General features: G+C 49.4%; 1 protein-coding gene across 4 annotated transcripts in view; it reads left to right on the forward strand.

The window, feature by feature from the left end:
- Positions 1-15,241, forward strand: part of LOC119974214 (transmembrane 6 superfamily member 1-like) — a 148,094-nt gene that overhangs the window by 66,899 nt on the left and 65,954 nt on the right. The window contains exon 10 of one of the 4 annotated variants that reach the window (XM_038812962.1): positions 7,526-9,057. The exons of the other annotated variants lie outside the window; for them this stretch is intronic. Coding sequence (XP_038668890.1) covers positions 7,526-7,717 — 192 coding nt within the window. The 3' untranslated portion in view covers positions 7,718-9,057. Of the gene's footprint in view, positions 1-7,525; positions 9,058-15,241 lie in introns of those variants that run through there. 4 annotated transcript variants of the gene reach the window in all.

Genomic DNA, 15,241 nt, shown 5'->3' on the forward strand with positions numbered 1-15,241 from the left:
GGGATCGGGGTTTCTGGCCTTTAAACGGGGCGGCATTGGCACTTGGAAGGTATGGGAAAGGACGCTGGAGAGGTTCCCCTAACTGCTGTATGGAAGGAACCAGGAGCCATTGCGGGGAAAAGAGCGGAGCGGATCCGGGAGGACAAAATGGCGGCCGGCGTGGACCAAAAAGCGTGGGCCCAGTGGTCGAGAGAGCAGCAGGACTTTCTGAGGCGCTGTTTCACAGAGCTGAAGACGGAGATGCTGGCCCCTTTGAAGGCCTCCATGGAAAAGATGGTGGAGGTTCAGAAGGTACATTAGAAGGCGATCAAAGCGGTGGAGAGGAAGGTATCTGAGAATGAGGACGAGATCCTGGGCCTGGCGGTCCGGGTGGAGGCGCACGAGGCCCTACACAAGAGATGGCAGGAAAAACTGGATGACCTCGAATATAGGTCTCAGAGTTACAGCCTGCAGATCCTGGGCCTTCCTGAAGGTGTGGAGGGGGCGGGCGCGAGCACGTATGCGACTACAATGCTGGGGACGCTGATGGGCGCGGGGGCCTTTGGAACTGGACGGGGTGCAGAGTCCTCGCGAGGAAACCGAGGGCAAATGAACCACCGAGGGCGATGATGATAAGGTTCCACCGCTTTACAGACAGGTAGCGTGTCCTGTGTTGGGCAAAGAAGGAGCAGAGCAGCAAATGGGAGAATGGTGAGATTCGCATTTACCAGGACTTGGGAGCTGAACTGGCATGGAGGCGTGGGGTTTCAACCAGGCTAAGGCAGTTCTCCACAGCAAAGGGGTGAAATTCGGGCTTCTGCATCCGGCGAGACTTTGGGTAACGTACCAGGACAGGCACCATTATTTTGATACGCTGGATGAGGCATGGACATTCATTAAGCACGAAAAGCTGGACTTGAACTAAGGGGCAGCTGTACGTGGGTGAAACGCGCTGGTGGAGATGTTTAACCGGGTGTTGGTCTGGTGTAAGTTTGTTAGTAGAGTTTAAATTTGTTTGCTCTTCTTTTCCTGTTTTTTGTTTCAGGGGGCAGGACAACGACTGGGCTGCGTTGTCCGGCGCACGGGAAAGATCCGGATGGCACTTTCCCTCTTACCCTGTGGGGGAGGGGTGGGGTTGGGGGCCCGAAGTATGAGATAATAGTAAGTTTGGAGATAGAGGCGGGAGCGGCCGGGGTCAGCATGGGTCAGCTGACTTACAGAAGCGCAATGGGGGGGGGGGGGGGGAATCAGTGCTGAACGGGTGCTTGGGGGGGGGGGGGTTTGGGAGGGGTGGGTTGGGGGGGGGGGAGGGGTGCTGCTTTGCTGACTGAAGGGGAGCCAGTTGTTGGGGATGGATGGAAAGTCGGGCTGGGGGCCTCCGGCGGGAGGGCTGGAGCGAGGGGGGGGCGGGGGCACGTGGCTGGCCGAAAAAGGGAGATGGTTAGTCGGCAGGGAAGGGGGGGGGTTAGCCCCCCCATCCAGGCTGATCTTGTGGAATGTGAGGGGCCTGAACGGGCCGGTCAAGAGGTCACGTGTGTTCTCACACTTAAAGGGATTAAAGGCGGACGTGGCCATGCTACAGGAGGTGCACTTAAAACTCGCTGACCAAACGAGGTTAAGGAAGGGATGGGTGGGCCAGGTGTTCCACTCAGGGCTAGGCTCAAAGACCAGAGGGGTGGCAATTCTGGTTAATAAACGGGTGGTGTTTGAGGCAGGGAGCATCGTGGCGGACAAGGTGGGCAGGTACATAATGGCGAGTGGCAAGCTACAGGGGGCCTGGGTGGTGCTGGTGAACGTGTATGTCCCGAACTGGGATGATGCGGAATTCATGAGGCGCATGTTGGGTAAAATCCTGGACTTGGAGTCAAGTAACTAGATCATGGGGGGGGGGGGAGTTTAATACGGTCTTGGATCCGGCGTTAGACCGGTCTAAATCCAGGTCGGGAAAGAGATCGGCGGCAGCCAGGGCCCAGTGGGAGTTCATGGATCAGATGGGGGGGCGTGGACCCGTGGAGATTCGCGCATCCAAGGGCAAAGAATTTCTCCTTTTTCTCCCACATCCATAAAGTCTACTGGCGGATTGATTTTTTTGTGTTGAGCAGGGCCTTAATCCCGAGGGTGGAGGGGGTTGAGTATTCGGCCATTGCAGTCTCGGACCATGCCCCGCATCTCTGGAGACTGGATGTGGGGCTGCTGGCAGATGAAGAGGCGTGTGGGCGGGTAAGGAGGAACATTCAGAACTATGTGATAGCGAATGACACAGGGGAGGTAACAGCAGCAGCGGTTTGGGAGGCTATGAATGCAGTCATCAGAGGGGAGTTAATCTCTATTAGGTCCCACAGAGAGAAGAGGGAGAGGGCAGAGAGGGAGAGGCTAGTGGGAGAGATGCTTCGGGTAGACAGGAAGTACGCGGAGGCCCCGGAGATTACAGGCGGAGTTCGATTTGCTGACCATGGGGAAGGCGGAGGCGCAGTTGAGGAAAGTGAAAGGGGCAGTCTACGTATACGGGGAGAAAGCAAGTAGGATGCTGGCGCACCAACTTCGCAGGAGGCGGCCAGGGAGATCGGGGGAGTGAGGGATAAGGAAGGTAATACGGTGTTGAGCCCCGAGACGATCAATGAAGTCTTTAAGGAGTTTTATGGGAAGTTGCACGAGTCAGAACCCCCGAGGGGAAGGGAAGGGATGAAGCAATTTATGGATCAATTGAGGTTCCTACGGGTGGACGAAGATCGGGTGGAGGGACTGGGGACCCCGATTGAGTTGGAGGAGATAGTTAAGGGACTGGCAAGTATGCAGTCGGGCAAAACCCCGGGTCCGGACGGCTTTCCTGTAGAATTTTATAAGAAGTTCTCGGAGCTACTGAGCCCGCTCCTGCTAAGAACCATTAATGAAGCAAAGGGTAGAGGAACCCTCCCCACGACGATGTCGCAGGCATTGATCTCGCTCATTTTGAAGAGTGAGAAGGATCCACTTGATTGTGGATCCTACAGGCCGATATCGCTCCTGAGTGTAGATGCCAAATTGTTGGCAAAAATTCTGGCTACCAGAATAGAGGACTGCGTCCCGGGAATGATCGAGGAGGACCAGACGGGTTTCGTTAAGGGCAGGCAACTGAACACAAATGTGAGGAGGCTCCTGAATATTATTATGATGTCCTCGGAGGGAGGGGATGCAGTAGTGGCTGCAATGGATGCAGAGAAGGCCTTTGACAGGGTGGAGTGGGAGTACCTGTGGGAGGTGTTAGGTAGGTTTGGATTCGGGGAGGGATTCATAGGGTGGGTCAAGCTACTATATCAGGCCCCCGTAGCGAGTGTGTCCACGAACCGGCTGAGGTCGGAGTTTTTCAGACTGTACCAAGGGACGAGGCAGGGGTGCCCCCCTATGCCCGTTACTATTTGCCCTGGCAATTGAGCCGTTGGCCATAGCGCTGAGGACTTCGAGGAACTGGAGGGGATTGGTCTTGGGGGGGGGGGGGGGGGGGGGGGAGGAGCACCGGGTTTCCCTCTGCGCGGATGACCTGCTGTTGTATATTTTGGACCCGCTAGAGGGGATGGGGGAGGTCATGGGGATCCTGTGAGACTTTGGGAGCTTCTTGGAGTATACGTTGAACATGGGGAAAAGTGAGCTGTTTGTAATCCACGCTAGGGGTCAGGATGAGAGACTGGGGGAGCTCCCGCTCAAGATGGTGGAGAGGAGCTTTCGTTATTTAGGTTTACAGGTGGCTAGGAACCTGGATGCCCTACACAGGCTCAATTTATCTCGGTTTGTAGAGCAGATGGAGGGAGACTTTAAAAGGTGGGACATGCTCCCGCTGTCCCTGGCGGGAAGAGTGCAGACTGTGAAGATGACGGTTCTTCCCAGATTCCTGTTCGTTTTTCAGTGCCTCCCCATTTTCATCCCCAAATCCTTCTTCAAGCAGGTGAACAGGATTATCACGGGGTTTGTGTGGGCAAACAAGACCCCGCAGGTCAAAAAACTGTTCTTGGCGCATAGCCCAGGGGGTTGGCACTGCCGAACTTCTGTAGCTACTATTGGGCGGCTAATGTGGCCATGACTAGGAAATGGGTAATGGAGGAGGGCTGGATTCTCCGACCCCCCCTGCCGGGTCGGAGAATCGCCGGGGGGCAGCGTGAATCCCGCGGGAATCGCACCGCGTCAGTCGGTGGGCTCCCCCCCCCCCCTCCGGCGATTCTCCGGCCCGCAATGGGCCGAAGTCCCGCTGCTGTAATGCCTGTCCCGCCGGCGTGAATCAAACCACCTCTCTTACCGGCGGGACCAGACGGCGCAGGCGGGCTCCGGGGTCCGGGGGGGGGGGGGGGGGGCAATCTGGCCCCGGGGGTGCCCCCATGGTGGCCTGGCGTGCGATGGGGGGCCACCGATCCGCGGGCGAACCTGTGCCGTGGGGACACTCTTTTCCTTCCGCATCGGCCATTGCCTCTGCGATGGCCGACGCGGAAGTGATCCCCTCCGCTGCGCATGCGCGGGGATGATGTCAGCAGCCGCTGACGCTCGTGCACATGTGCGGACCTCCGCCTGCTGGCGAAGTCCCTTCGGCCCCGGCTGGCGTGGCGCCAAAGGCCTTTCACGCCAGCCGGTGGGACGGGACCCACTCCAACAGGGGCCTAGCCCCTCAAGGTGAGGGCTTGGCCCCTAAAGGTTCGGAGAAATCCGCACCTTTGGGGCGGCCCGACACCGGAGTGGTTCACGCCACTCCATCCTACCGGGACCCCCCGCCCCGCCAGGTAGGGGAGAATCCAGCCCCAGATTCTGGACTCTGGCTCGTGTGAACCAGTATTTATTATTTTCCCTGTGGTCTTTGCCGTGTACCTCTTTAGTTATCCCTCATTGACTGTATGAATGCAAAAAAAGGGAGGGGTGTGATGTTGCAAACCCTCTTCCCTCGTTTTGAGTGTGTGTAAAATAAACTAACCCTTTGTGTTTACCGTACCTCGTGTCTGCTCTGGGGTTAGTAATAAAAATTGGGACACGCCTGTGGTGATATGCATCACTGTAAATACATAAGGGGTTAATGTAAATACACGTAGACTAGATAGACACTAGAGGGAGCACTAGAGACATGACACACAGACATTCAACCAATATGTCAATAAGATAGGACACGACCAATGGGCATTCACGATACACACAGAGGTGACACCACCACAGGAGGGCATTACACCAACCCATATGTGAAGGACACAGCACACATGATCTTCCTCTTTCCCGTGGAGACACTCTGTGTGTACACAGGGTTGATTCAACACATCATACCCACCACCTGGATTATAGCAGACTGGTTCATCAGTCTGAATAGCTATAACAGGATTAACGGGAGAGTCGAATCCAAGTAGGAGAATTGTTAACAGTTTAATAAATGTGTTAAAGCTATCTCCAAGTCTGAACCTTCTTTTGTCAGAGTGCACATCAATATAGCAGCTTATGCTACGTCAAGAGCATAACAAAACAACACCAAAACCTAGGGGGTGGGAAATATGCCACCACTCATGAAGGGGGAGGAAATCAAAATCAAAGCACCCTTCTGTTTACATCAGGTCATGAGAGGAGAAATCAAATTGCCTCCCGCCCGTAACAGTAGACAGGACGTCAGCTCACCAACTCATCCAAAACAAGCACCTCAGTGAGTGGAGCATTACCTCAGTACTGCTTTGAAGTGGCACCTTTCTGACTCAAAGGCTCTGTTAGCCAGAGTCATCTTATTTATGGCCTCCTGTTCACAATCATGAATGCAACAGGGTATCTGCTGCTGCAATATAAAAAATATAAATTGCTTAACTTTTAACATACCTCTAGCCATTGGTAAGCTTCTTGCTGACACTGGTCACGAATGTACAGTTGCATGTTGAGCATGTTGAGCATGCTTAGCAACTTGCTACATAGATGGTTATCATTTGACTCCATTGGGAGGCATACTACTTATTTATTCTTTGCTAAAGTATTATTTCTAAGAGCTAGTGATCAACTGTTCTGAGCAGGAATGGAATATAGATTGCTCATTAAATTTTGAAGCTCCAATTATAGTTGAAGAAGAAAAGGATGTGGGGGCAGGAATGAAGTGAGGATTGTCATGCGATAATAGACTGTTGGAACATGACAATGAATTGTGGAAAAAATAGTGTGGCTTTTAAATTCTGGCCCAGCCCATCTGAGAGTCCCAGAATGGACAGAAGTGCAGAGCCCCACTACACTTCAAATTTACAGTTATTATTTGATCCCATCCTTGACCTCTGTTGATGGTACCGAGAAAAGTTATGGAATTCCTGCTACAATGATGCTATTTTAAATGTCAGCTGTCTGCACTAAAAATAGCCACAGAATGGTATAGACCTTCTTCATTGGAGTGTGATGTTTCTGTGGAAACTAGATTGTTTATCCCCCCCCCACCCCCCTCTCCAGGTCTTCAATATTCATCCAAAGATGAGTTTAAGGAAAAGATAAAGTATTTCCCAACACTCAGCACCGCACATGGGTTTTCCACAGCTGTCTTTGTTGAAGGGAAGTTGTTTTGTTCAAGACAGAAGTCTCTTATTTTGATTTGGGCAGTAGGGGGGGAGGTAGTGTTTCATGATTTCCTACAGCTCTCTTCACTGGATTCAATATAATGATCTCTGATTGGATGGCTTCAAGCCAGCCTTCAATGGTTTAAGTCAATTAAGTTTTTGTCATCTCTGCTAATATTGCCCATCAAGCCTCAATGCCAGGTTTTGTCTCCTGTGAAGCATCTTGGGATATTTGGTCTGCTATGTAAGCGCAAGTTGCTTTGGAACCAAATTTTCCTCCAATATCAGTTCAGGCTTGGTCCCAATTTAGGTTATATTTACATTGTTGTACTGGTGGAAAGTTATAATGCAAATGCATCCTAATTGAAGCCTCATTTTGTTTAATTCTATAATTTAACAGCCTGGCCATTTCTCCAGGAAGTGAATTTCGACAGGGCAACACTCGCTCACCTCTGCCCTCTGTGTTCATAACCAGCCCTCACCTCAAATTTCCGGTTATAACATCCCACAGGTCAGGCAGCATCAGCGGCGACAGAGACCAATGTTGACTCTTCAAGATCAATGCTCTTTCATCAGAGCAGGAGCCATTTGGAAGGAGAGGAGGACATGACAAGGCTACCCCCCCCCCCCCCCCCCCCATCCCTCAATCCGAATACCCACACCACTTACTGTGACATCCCGCCCTCAGGCAACTTTGGAAAACCGCAGAGGATGGCGGACAGGGAAAACTTGCCAGGACTTCCCACCATTAGCACCTGGTGGAAAAGGAAGGAGTAGGCAATGGTGGCCCTGATAGTGATAGGATAGGGAATTCCCCACCCTACAACCCAAATTTACCAACGTTCTTGACTGTGGTTTTGGGATAGGATAATTTCTCCCAATTGTTTGAGATGTCATATGCATCTTGGCAATACAAATAAGTAAGACCCTAATTTATGTATTAAATGCTGCACTGATTGGTATTTTATATAATTGAAGTCTTTTAACTCTCTTTTTTTCTTCCTCCCACTCCCCTGCCTAAATAACAGGCACAGTTTTCACATATTGGAGCATCCCTTCATTCCAGGACTCCTTACACATACAGAGTACCAGAAGAGGCGTGGCTGGTCTTTCTAACAGTAAATGGACTCTATGGCATTTTGCCACAGTTACTTGCCTTCAGATGTGTCAGCAACCCAGAGTTTTTCTTAAAGAGGAAAGAAGACCCAAAGGCGAAGTGACATGTCAGTCAATTAATTGTTTTATTTTTCCGTCCAAAGTTGCAGTATTTGCTAACTAGTTAGGTATGCATATTAAATATTAGAGTGAATTTCTTATGAAGCAAATTGTATTGGTGCTTTGTAAATGAATTGTTTTTTCTATTTTGGTATTGGTACTGTTCTTCCGAAGTTTAGTGTTGTGTAAAGTTTTGGACCTGTGTGTTTAAGAGCAATTGTGAAATAATTATCAAGAACAAATGCGTTTATTATGCACGGCAGAAGTGATTTCTGGCATGAGATCTGTGCCATGTTCAGTCAATTTCTGTGCTTACTGCGTATGGCGCAATTTGTTGCCAAGTGTCAGTTCTGTGCAATGAGAACCAAGCAGAGGGTGAGGAGGCTTTTAAAAAATTAATTCATGGGATGTGGCATCGCAAGCAACACTGACATTTATTGCCCATATCTAATTCCCCTTGAGAACATGGTTGCGAGCTGCCTTCTTGAACACAATGGGGTTGGCTAGTTAGGCCTTTTCAAAGGATAGTTAAGAATCAACCAGATTGCTGTGGAACTGGAGCCACATATAAGTCAGGCAGTGTAAAGACTGTGATTTCGTTCCCTAAATGACGTTAATGAATCAGATAGGCTTTTATGACAATCTGTTTGCATTTTGGTCACTGTGACCGACACTAGCTTTTTTTTATCCCAACTTTCTTTAATTGATTGAATTTAAATTCTTCAGCTGCCATGATAGGGTTTGAGTTCTGGATTGCTGATGTGGTAACATGAACTGGCCTGGCTCCCCATACCCTGTATTAATTCCGTTATTTGTCCTGATCTTGAATTCATTGCCTGAAAGGGCGGTGGGAGCAGGACCAATAGTAACTTCCAAAAAAGGAGTTGGATACTTGAAATGGAAATATTTAGCGGGCAGTAAAGAATGAGCTGGAAAGTGGGGCTAACTGGATAACACTTTCAAAGAACCATCCCAGATACAATGGGCCGATTAATATTCTGTCTTAGAAGATCCTGTGAATTTCCAGAAGCTGTACAGATATCGGCTGAGATTTTCCCAACCCGCTGTGACAGGCCCAAGGGAAGGATGCGTCGGCAAAGTCCACTGATTTTCGACGGGACCGGACGATCCCGGCAGTGGGCGGGATCGGAAAGCTCCGCCCAACGTTGACATCAGAGTGGTATCAAATGATTTCTTCAGTAAATCTACAGCTCCAATTGTATGCTACATACTCAAATCATATGGGTCACCTCTGTGATCATTCAGTCAGGCAATGTGAAAATAATCTGTTTACAGAAGGTGAGTTGTCTGGACAGGCCTTCTCTATTAAACCGAATCTAAGTGATGTTTTGTGTAAGAGTTTTCATCAAACATAACAAGGTGATGCATTCAATACTGAAAATGTTCAGTGCTATATGGGAATCAGTTATTGAGGAAATTCCCTGTTGGGTGTGTTTGGCTGTACAAGTGTTTCTGCCTTCCACTGTACTTAAATGTTAGTTTTCCCCAGTCATCAGCAATTCTTTAGACTGATTACAGTCCTGTGAACTGCCTTTGGACTTTATGTTTTTTACACTTTGCAGCTTCTCTACCTCTATAACCTCCTCCAGTCTGAGTAACAGATCTGTGCGCGCCACAATTCTCGTCTCCTGTGGTGGATACAAATTCAGTAGCAGCCATTAGAAACAGCTGAGGGTGAAATAGTTGCAAGGAAACGAGGAAAGAGCAGAGGGCTGGGATGGCCCTTTGAAAGAGCTGGTGCATACTCGAAGGGCAGAAAGGCCACCCTGTGAGCTGTACTATGCAGATTCTTGCCCTACCCCAATTTTTATCGTTCCAATATTGGTGGCTTTGCTGTCAGCTGTTGAGGCCCTGAAGTCTGGAATGCTCTCCCTAAACCTGTCTTCCCTTCGCCCTGCCTCCCGACCTTTAATGACGCTCCCAAAACAAAATCACGATTAACACTCCTGCCTCCACAGCGCCAGGGACTCGGGTTCGATTCCAGTCTTGGGTCACTCTCTGTGTGGGGTTTGTACATTCTCCTCGTGTCTGCCTGGGACTCTTCCGGGAGCTCTGGTTTCCTCCCACAGTCCAAAGATCCACAGGCTAGGTGGATTGGCCATGCTAAATTGCCGTTTAGTGTCCAAAGGTTCGGTGGGATTACGGCGAGAGGATGGGTGAGTTGACCAAGGTGGGGTGCTCATTCAGCGGGTCGGTGCAGACCCGATGGGCTGAATGGCCTCCTACACTGGAGGGATTCTATGATTTGACCAAACTTTTGATCACCTGCCCTGATATCTCTTCATGTGGTCAATGTTCAATGTCAAATTCTGTCATTAGGTGCTATCTAAGTCATACAAGTGCTGTAAAATAGAATTGGAATGCTTAAGTGGTTGTTTTTGACTGGCGCAATGGGCCGCAGGGCCTTTTTTGTAGACCTCTAGGTTTCTATGGCTATAAATCTAAGTTGTTGGTGCACTGTAAGCTGGAAGGAAAACAACATCACAAGAGCTGGGATTCTTGAAATTAGATGCCAACCAGTTATGTTGGAGCAATTCCCATGTGTTTTCTTTTTGCTAAATGTTAAGCAGTAAGACTTATAAATTAATTTCCATTTCTCATTTGCTTCTCCTGTTGCAAAATGCAATGTCAAGCAGCTGGCCAGACACAGGTAGAATCAAAGAGCTGACTCAGAGGACTGCACTAAAGTCCGAGAAACCTGGGTGGTTTCACATGTTGGGTTTCAGAGCTGAGTGGCCTGAATGCTGAGCAGATTCATGGCTACAGTCCCAGGCCGGGGGCCAAGTACGGACCATCATAAGATTTATGTTGTTGATACAGCAGAATAAACCGGCAACACCATCTGATCTTCCTCTGCAGACTGACAATAAGCAATAATTACAGCACTGTGACTTGGTACAAAATGTGTCTGCTAGCTCCCCCGTGTGGTTCAATTCTGGTAATTTTATTGTAATGTCGTCAGCGCTGTGAGTTAAATCTGCAGATTGTTTAAACAGGCGGGAGGAAGGAGGGTGATGGTGACAGATCAGAGAAAGACAAATCAGAATATTTACTTAATGGCTAGGGACTCAGCTGTGGAAGAACAAAGGAATTTTAGTGGCCACATATATAGAAAGAACTAAAATTTTGTGGACAGGTCCACATCATAAAAGAGGTTAGAATACAAAGTGTGGTTGTGATACTTTAGTGTATGGAGTCTTGTCCGATCCTATCGGCAGTATCAAGTTTAGCTGTGGTGTGGGCACAGAACATCAAGAAAGGCATATTGCCCTTGGTAGGAAAGAGTGCAGTGTGGCATTCTACCGGACTTAAAGGATTAAATTATGAGGGCCGCTTGTGTAAACTTGGTTTGCGTTCCTTTAACGTTCTGAGGTTGAGAGGTGAAGCTAAACGAGGCATCCTAAATGATAAAGGAATTCGAGAAGGTAGATATAGGAAACTATTTCCTCAGCACGGTAGCACAAGTGGATAGCACCGTGGCTTCACAGCGCCAGGATCCCAGGTTCGATTCCCTGCTGGGTCACTGTCTGTGCGGAGCCTGCATGTTCTCCCCGTATGTGCGTGGGTTTCCTCCGGGTGCTCCGGTTTCTTCCCACAGTCCAAAGACGTGCATGTTAGGTGTATTGGCCATGACAAATTGCCCTTAGTGGCCAAAAAGGTTAGGGGGGGTTATTGCGTTACAGGGCTAGGGTGGAAGTGAGGGCTTGGGTGGGTTGGCGCAGACTCGATGGATCAAATGGCCTCCTTCTGCACTGTACTATGAATCCTGTACATACGGGCGCACAAACCACCAGACTGGAAAGCAAAACTATTTAGGAATGAGGGCTGGGATTCTCTAAAAACACGGCTAAGTGTTGACGCCGGCGTAAAGACCGGAGTGTTTCACGCCGGCATCAACGGTCCTCTTGGCCCAGCAATTCTGTTGCCCACAAGGGGCCAGCACGGTGCCGGAGTGCTCCGCGTTGCTCCAGCTGCCATATGTGGCCCTGCGCTGCTCACCGTTGGTCCGCGCATGCGTGCGGTGACTGGCCACAGGTCTGCACATGCATGCGGTGGCCGCTTGCGCGGCAGTGGCACGCAACATGGCGGAGCCACACAGCGTGCCGGCGTGGAAGAAGGTAGCCCCCCCCCCCGATTGCGCATGCCCGCTGATCGGTGGCCCCCGATCGCGGGCCTGCCCGTCGTGGAGGCCCCCACCCCCCCCCCCGAGACTAATTCCCCACCCCCCCACCAGGATGATCAATTGCGTCCCGGCATCGTGGGCATCTCGGCGTCAACACCGATTCTCCGAGCCGGCGCGGGATTGGAGAATCCCGGTCAAGATCAGGGAAGCACTTTTTCCAGTCGTGGAAGTCTGGAACTCTCCCCCGATCAAAAAGCAGGTTAATAGAAAATTTAATGGGTGAGATGGATAATATATTTTAAGCAATGAATGTGGAATGAAAATGTAAAAAAGAGCTGAGTTGTAGATGAGCCAATATCTCATTTAATGTGAAAACAGGCTCAAAAAGAGGCGTTTGAAGCCCAAAGTGTATAGATTAGACCAGATAGGATCGGGTCTGCACTTCGTTGTTGATTTGTTTGGATAGGCAGGGTAGCCCTTTTGGAGAGGAAATGTGTTCCTTTGGATTTTGTCCGGACAGCTTGGAGGGAGGTAAAGTCCCTTTGGGGTAGGTGAGGTGCCCTTTGGAATTTTTAAAGTAGGCATAGATGTGTGTAAAATGTGCATAAATTAATTAATCTCAAGGTCAATGGAACTGTCAACAGATGTCAAAACCAACTGTCAGAATCACCTGTCAAAGGAAGCTGTGAGGCAGTCAAGGCACTTAAAGGCCCTGCCCTTTAAATCTTTGGAAGACAAAATTGTGGAGTGTTTAAAAAATGCTTGTTATTTCATTCTGTTTGTTGAAGTCAGCTTGAGGGTTTGGATGGCTGAATTAGTGATGCATGATAGATTTTTTAGAACTTTATTTTATCTCATCTCGGCAGGGATCCTGAGGTCTGCCCATGGTGCATAGAAGGTGAGTTGAAATTGTAAGAATATGGGATGAGAGCAGGCATGAGTTAGCACTAAGGTGACATAGGAGCTATAGAGGGCCAAGTGGGTTTGCTGATAGTGCATAGGTTGGCATGGAGGGCATGACGAGTTATGGGAGTTGATGGGACATGGAAAGTGTGTAGGGTGAGAGGCGGAGGGATGTTTCATGTGTTAATCTTTATTTTTAAACTTTGGACACAGAGCCAGTGCTCCAAGGCACTATTCTGCTTCCAAAACCGGAATCTTTCTCAGTTCTTCTTCGGTTAAATAAGCTTACCACCACCTGATCAACCCCCACAGGCTGAAAATCCAAAATCTAGGCAGCAACTTTTAAAGGTCAGTTTCATGGAGCCGAGTGTTCTTGGTGAGGATTCTCCACCGCCAGTACAGGACTTCCCAATGTGGCAGAGAATATTATGTTGGGCAATAATGTGATGCTGTGGTCCCCTGCTGGCAGTGGTGCCGGCAGGAGTATGCAACTGGGTCAATTTAACCTATTTCCAAATTATTAATGAGCTGGACACTGGATTCACCAGACCTCAGAGATGCTCTAGCCTTCTCGACCACGATGTTCATAAACATCTAGGAATTAAGAGCTTTCACTTCCTCTTTTTCAGCAGAAAGCACGTAACTGTTTTTCATGTGGTCAGAAACTATTAATCATGGTTAGATGTTTATACACATTGTGGTTAGCAACAAAGCAGTATACCTGAGATGCATTCAAGCATTAAGGGAAATGAAAGTGTACAATCCAGACACCTGGCTTCTGAAAGCTATTTATCCTGTGAATTAAAGCATACTGAAAGCTATTTCTCTTTGAAAGTGAATAAAAGCCTCCCAGATCAAAGGATCGTCTTGGGGGGGGGGGGGGGGGGGGGGGGATGTTAAACCCTCTTTTTTTGCCTTTCTATGAAGTAACAGCTGCTGCTTTCTAAAGTTCTGCCTGAGGTAGCAGATGTAAACAACCCATAAGTGAAAAAGCAATGATTTTTCACTGTGTCTGTGTGGACTGCTCTGTAGCTTCCCGGCAGGGTTGACTGATGGGAGGTGGTTCTTGATGTGAGTTCTCTGATGTGCGGGTATCTCTGATGGAGGCCTCTGATGGGGGGAATTTATGATATGGGGGTCACTAATATGGGGAGACTCTGATGGGAGGGGGGGGGGCGGTCAGTGGGGGCGGGTAGGGTCACCCTCATGCATTTGAGCTGTGAGGGGGGGTGACCCAGCAATTCCCATGCTGTGTTGTGCGGGGGAAGGATGTCCCTATTTGTCACCGGACGAGGGCAGGATCTGTGTTGTGGTGAGGGGGGAGGGCAGCCGCCTGACCTCGGTATCACGCCACCCACTCAAAATGGCGGCCTGATCGCAGAATTCAGAATGGAATACTGGGAGCTCCCAGCAATGCATACAGTAGCATGGCAAGGGAGAGTGAATCGCTTCTGGGCACCTCTCCCAACGCCAGCACCAACCAGCAGTGATTGACTTTCCCAAACACAGAATCCTGCCCCTCCTGTCACTGCACACCCAGCCGGGTCTGAGGATGTCTTTCTTCTCCAGATATAATGGCAAGCCTGGTGTGGAATGTATGTTAATTGACTAACTGCATTCCCCTCCCTGACCACTGTCTCAGATATTTTCTAACCGTAGCGCCCTGCTTGAACCTGAGTTGTATTGCTGACCACGTACCTGACCTTAATGAAGTCCACCTAATTCCACCTCTGTAATATCGCCTGTCTCCACACCTACCTTCTGCTGAAACCCGTATCCATGCTATTGTTATCTCCAAGCTTGACTGTCCTGGTGCTCCAGGTTGACCTCCATCTACCAACCATCAAAACTCTGCTGCCTGTATGCCAACCTGCACCAAGTCCACTTCACCTGTCACCCCTGCGCGTGCTGACCTACAATTGGCTCCCAGTCCACAAGTAGCACGATTTAGAAATTCTTACCCTCATGTTCAAAACTTGCCACAGCCTTGACTTTTAAATCTCTGTAAATTCCTACAGCCCAACAACCCATAAAAATCCCTGCTCTTCTTCCATTCTTGTCTCTCGTGAGGCAAGTCTGGGTTTTGGATGGAGAGGGTCCAAATTGAGAAACAAACTCACCCGGAAAGAGGGGGGGGGGGGGGGGGGGGGCCTGCGGCTTTAAAATCCAGCCCATGAATATACTTTAGTGTTTGGTGAGAGTGGGGCTGCCTTGAAGAAATCAGGTCAGTAGCAACTAATCTGGACACTCATTAGCTCCAAAATTGGGACCGTGGAACTTTTTCAGCCAGTATGAGACATTTCTGAGTGGTGGTTTCATTGCCAACATTTGACAATGTGACCCAGGAGACGAGGATAAGAAGGCAAGCATTTTTGGTTTTGCTCAAACATGAAAGAAATTGCTTGAGGACAGGATAGTATAATAGGCTATAAACGCTCTCTCTGGCAGCCAAGACAACTTTGAACAAAGATAGCTGGGGTAA

The sequence above is a fragment of the Scyliorhinus canicula genome, chromosome 12 (assembly GCF_902713615.1).
Source record: "Scyliorhinus canicula chromosome 12, sScyCan1.1, whole genome shotgun sequence".
Taxonomy (NCBI): Eukaryota; Metazoa; Chordata; class Chondrichthyes; order Carcharhiniformes; family Scyliorhinidae; genus Scyliorhinus; species Scyliorhinus canicula.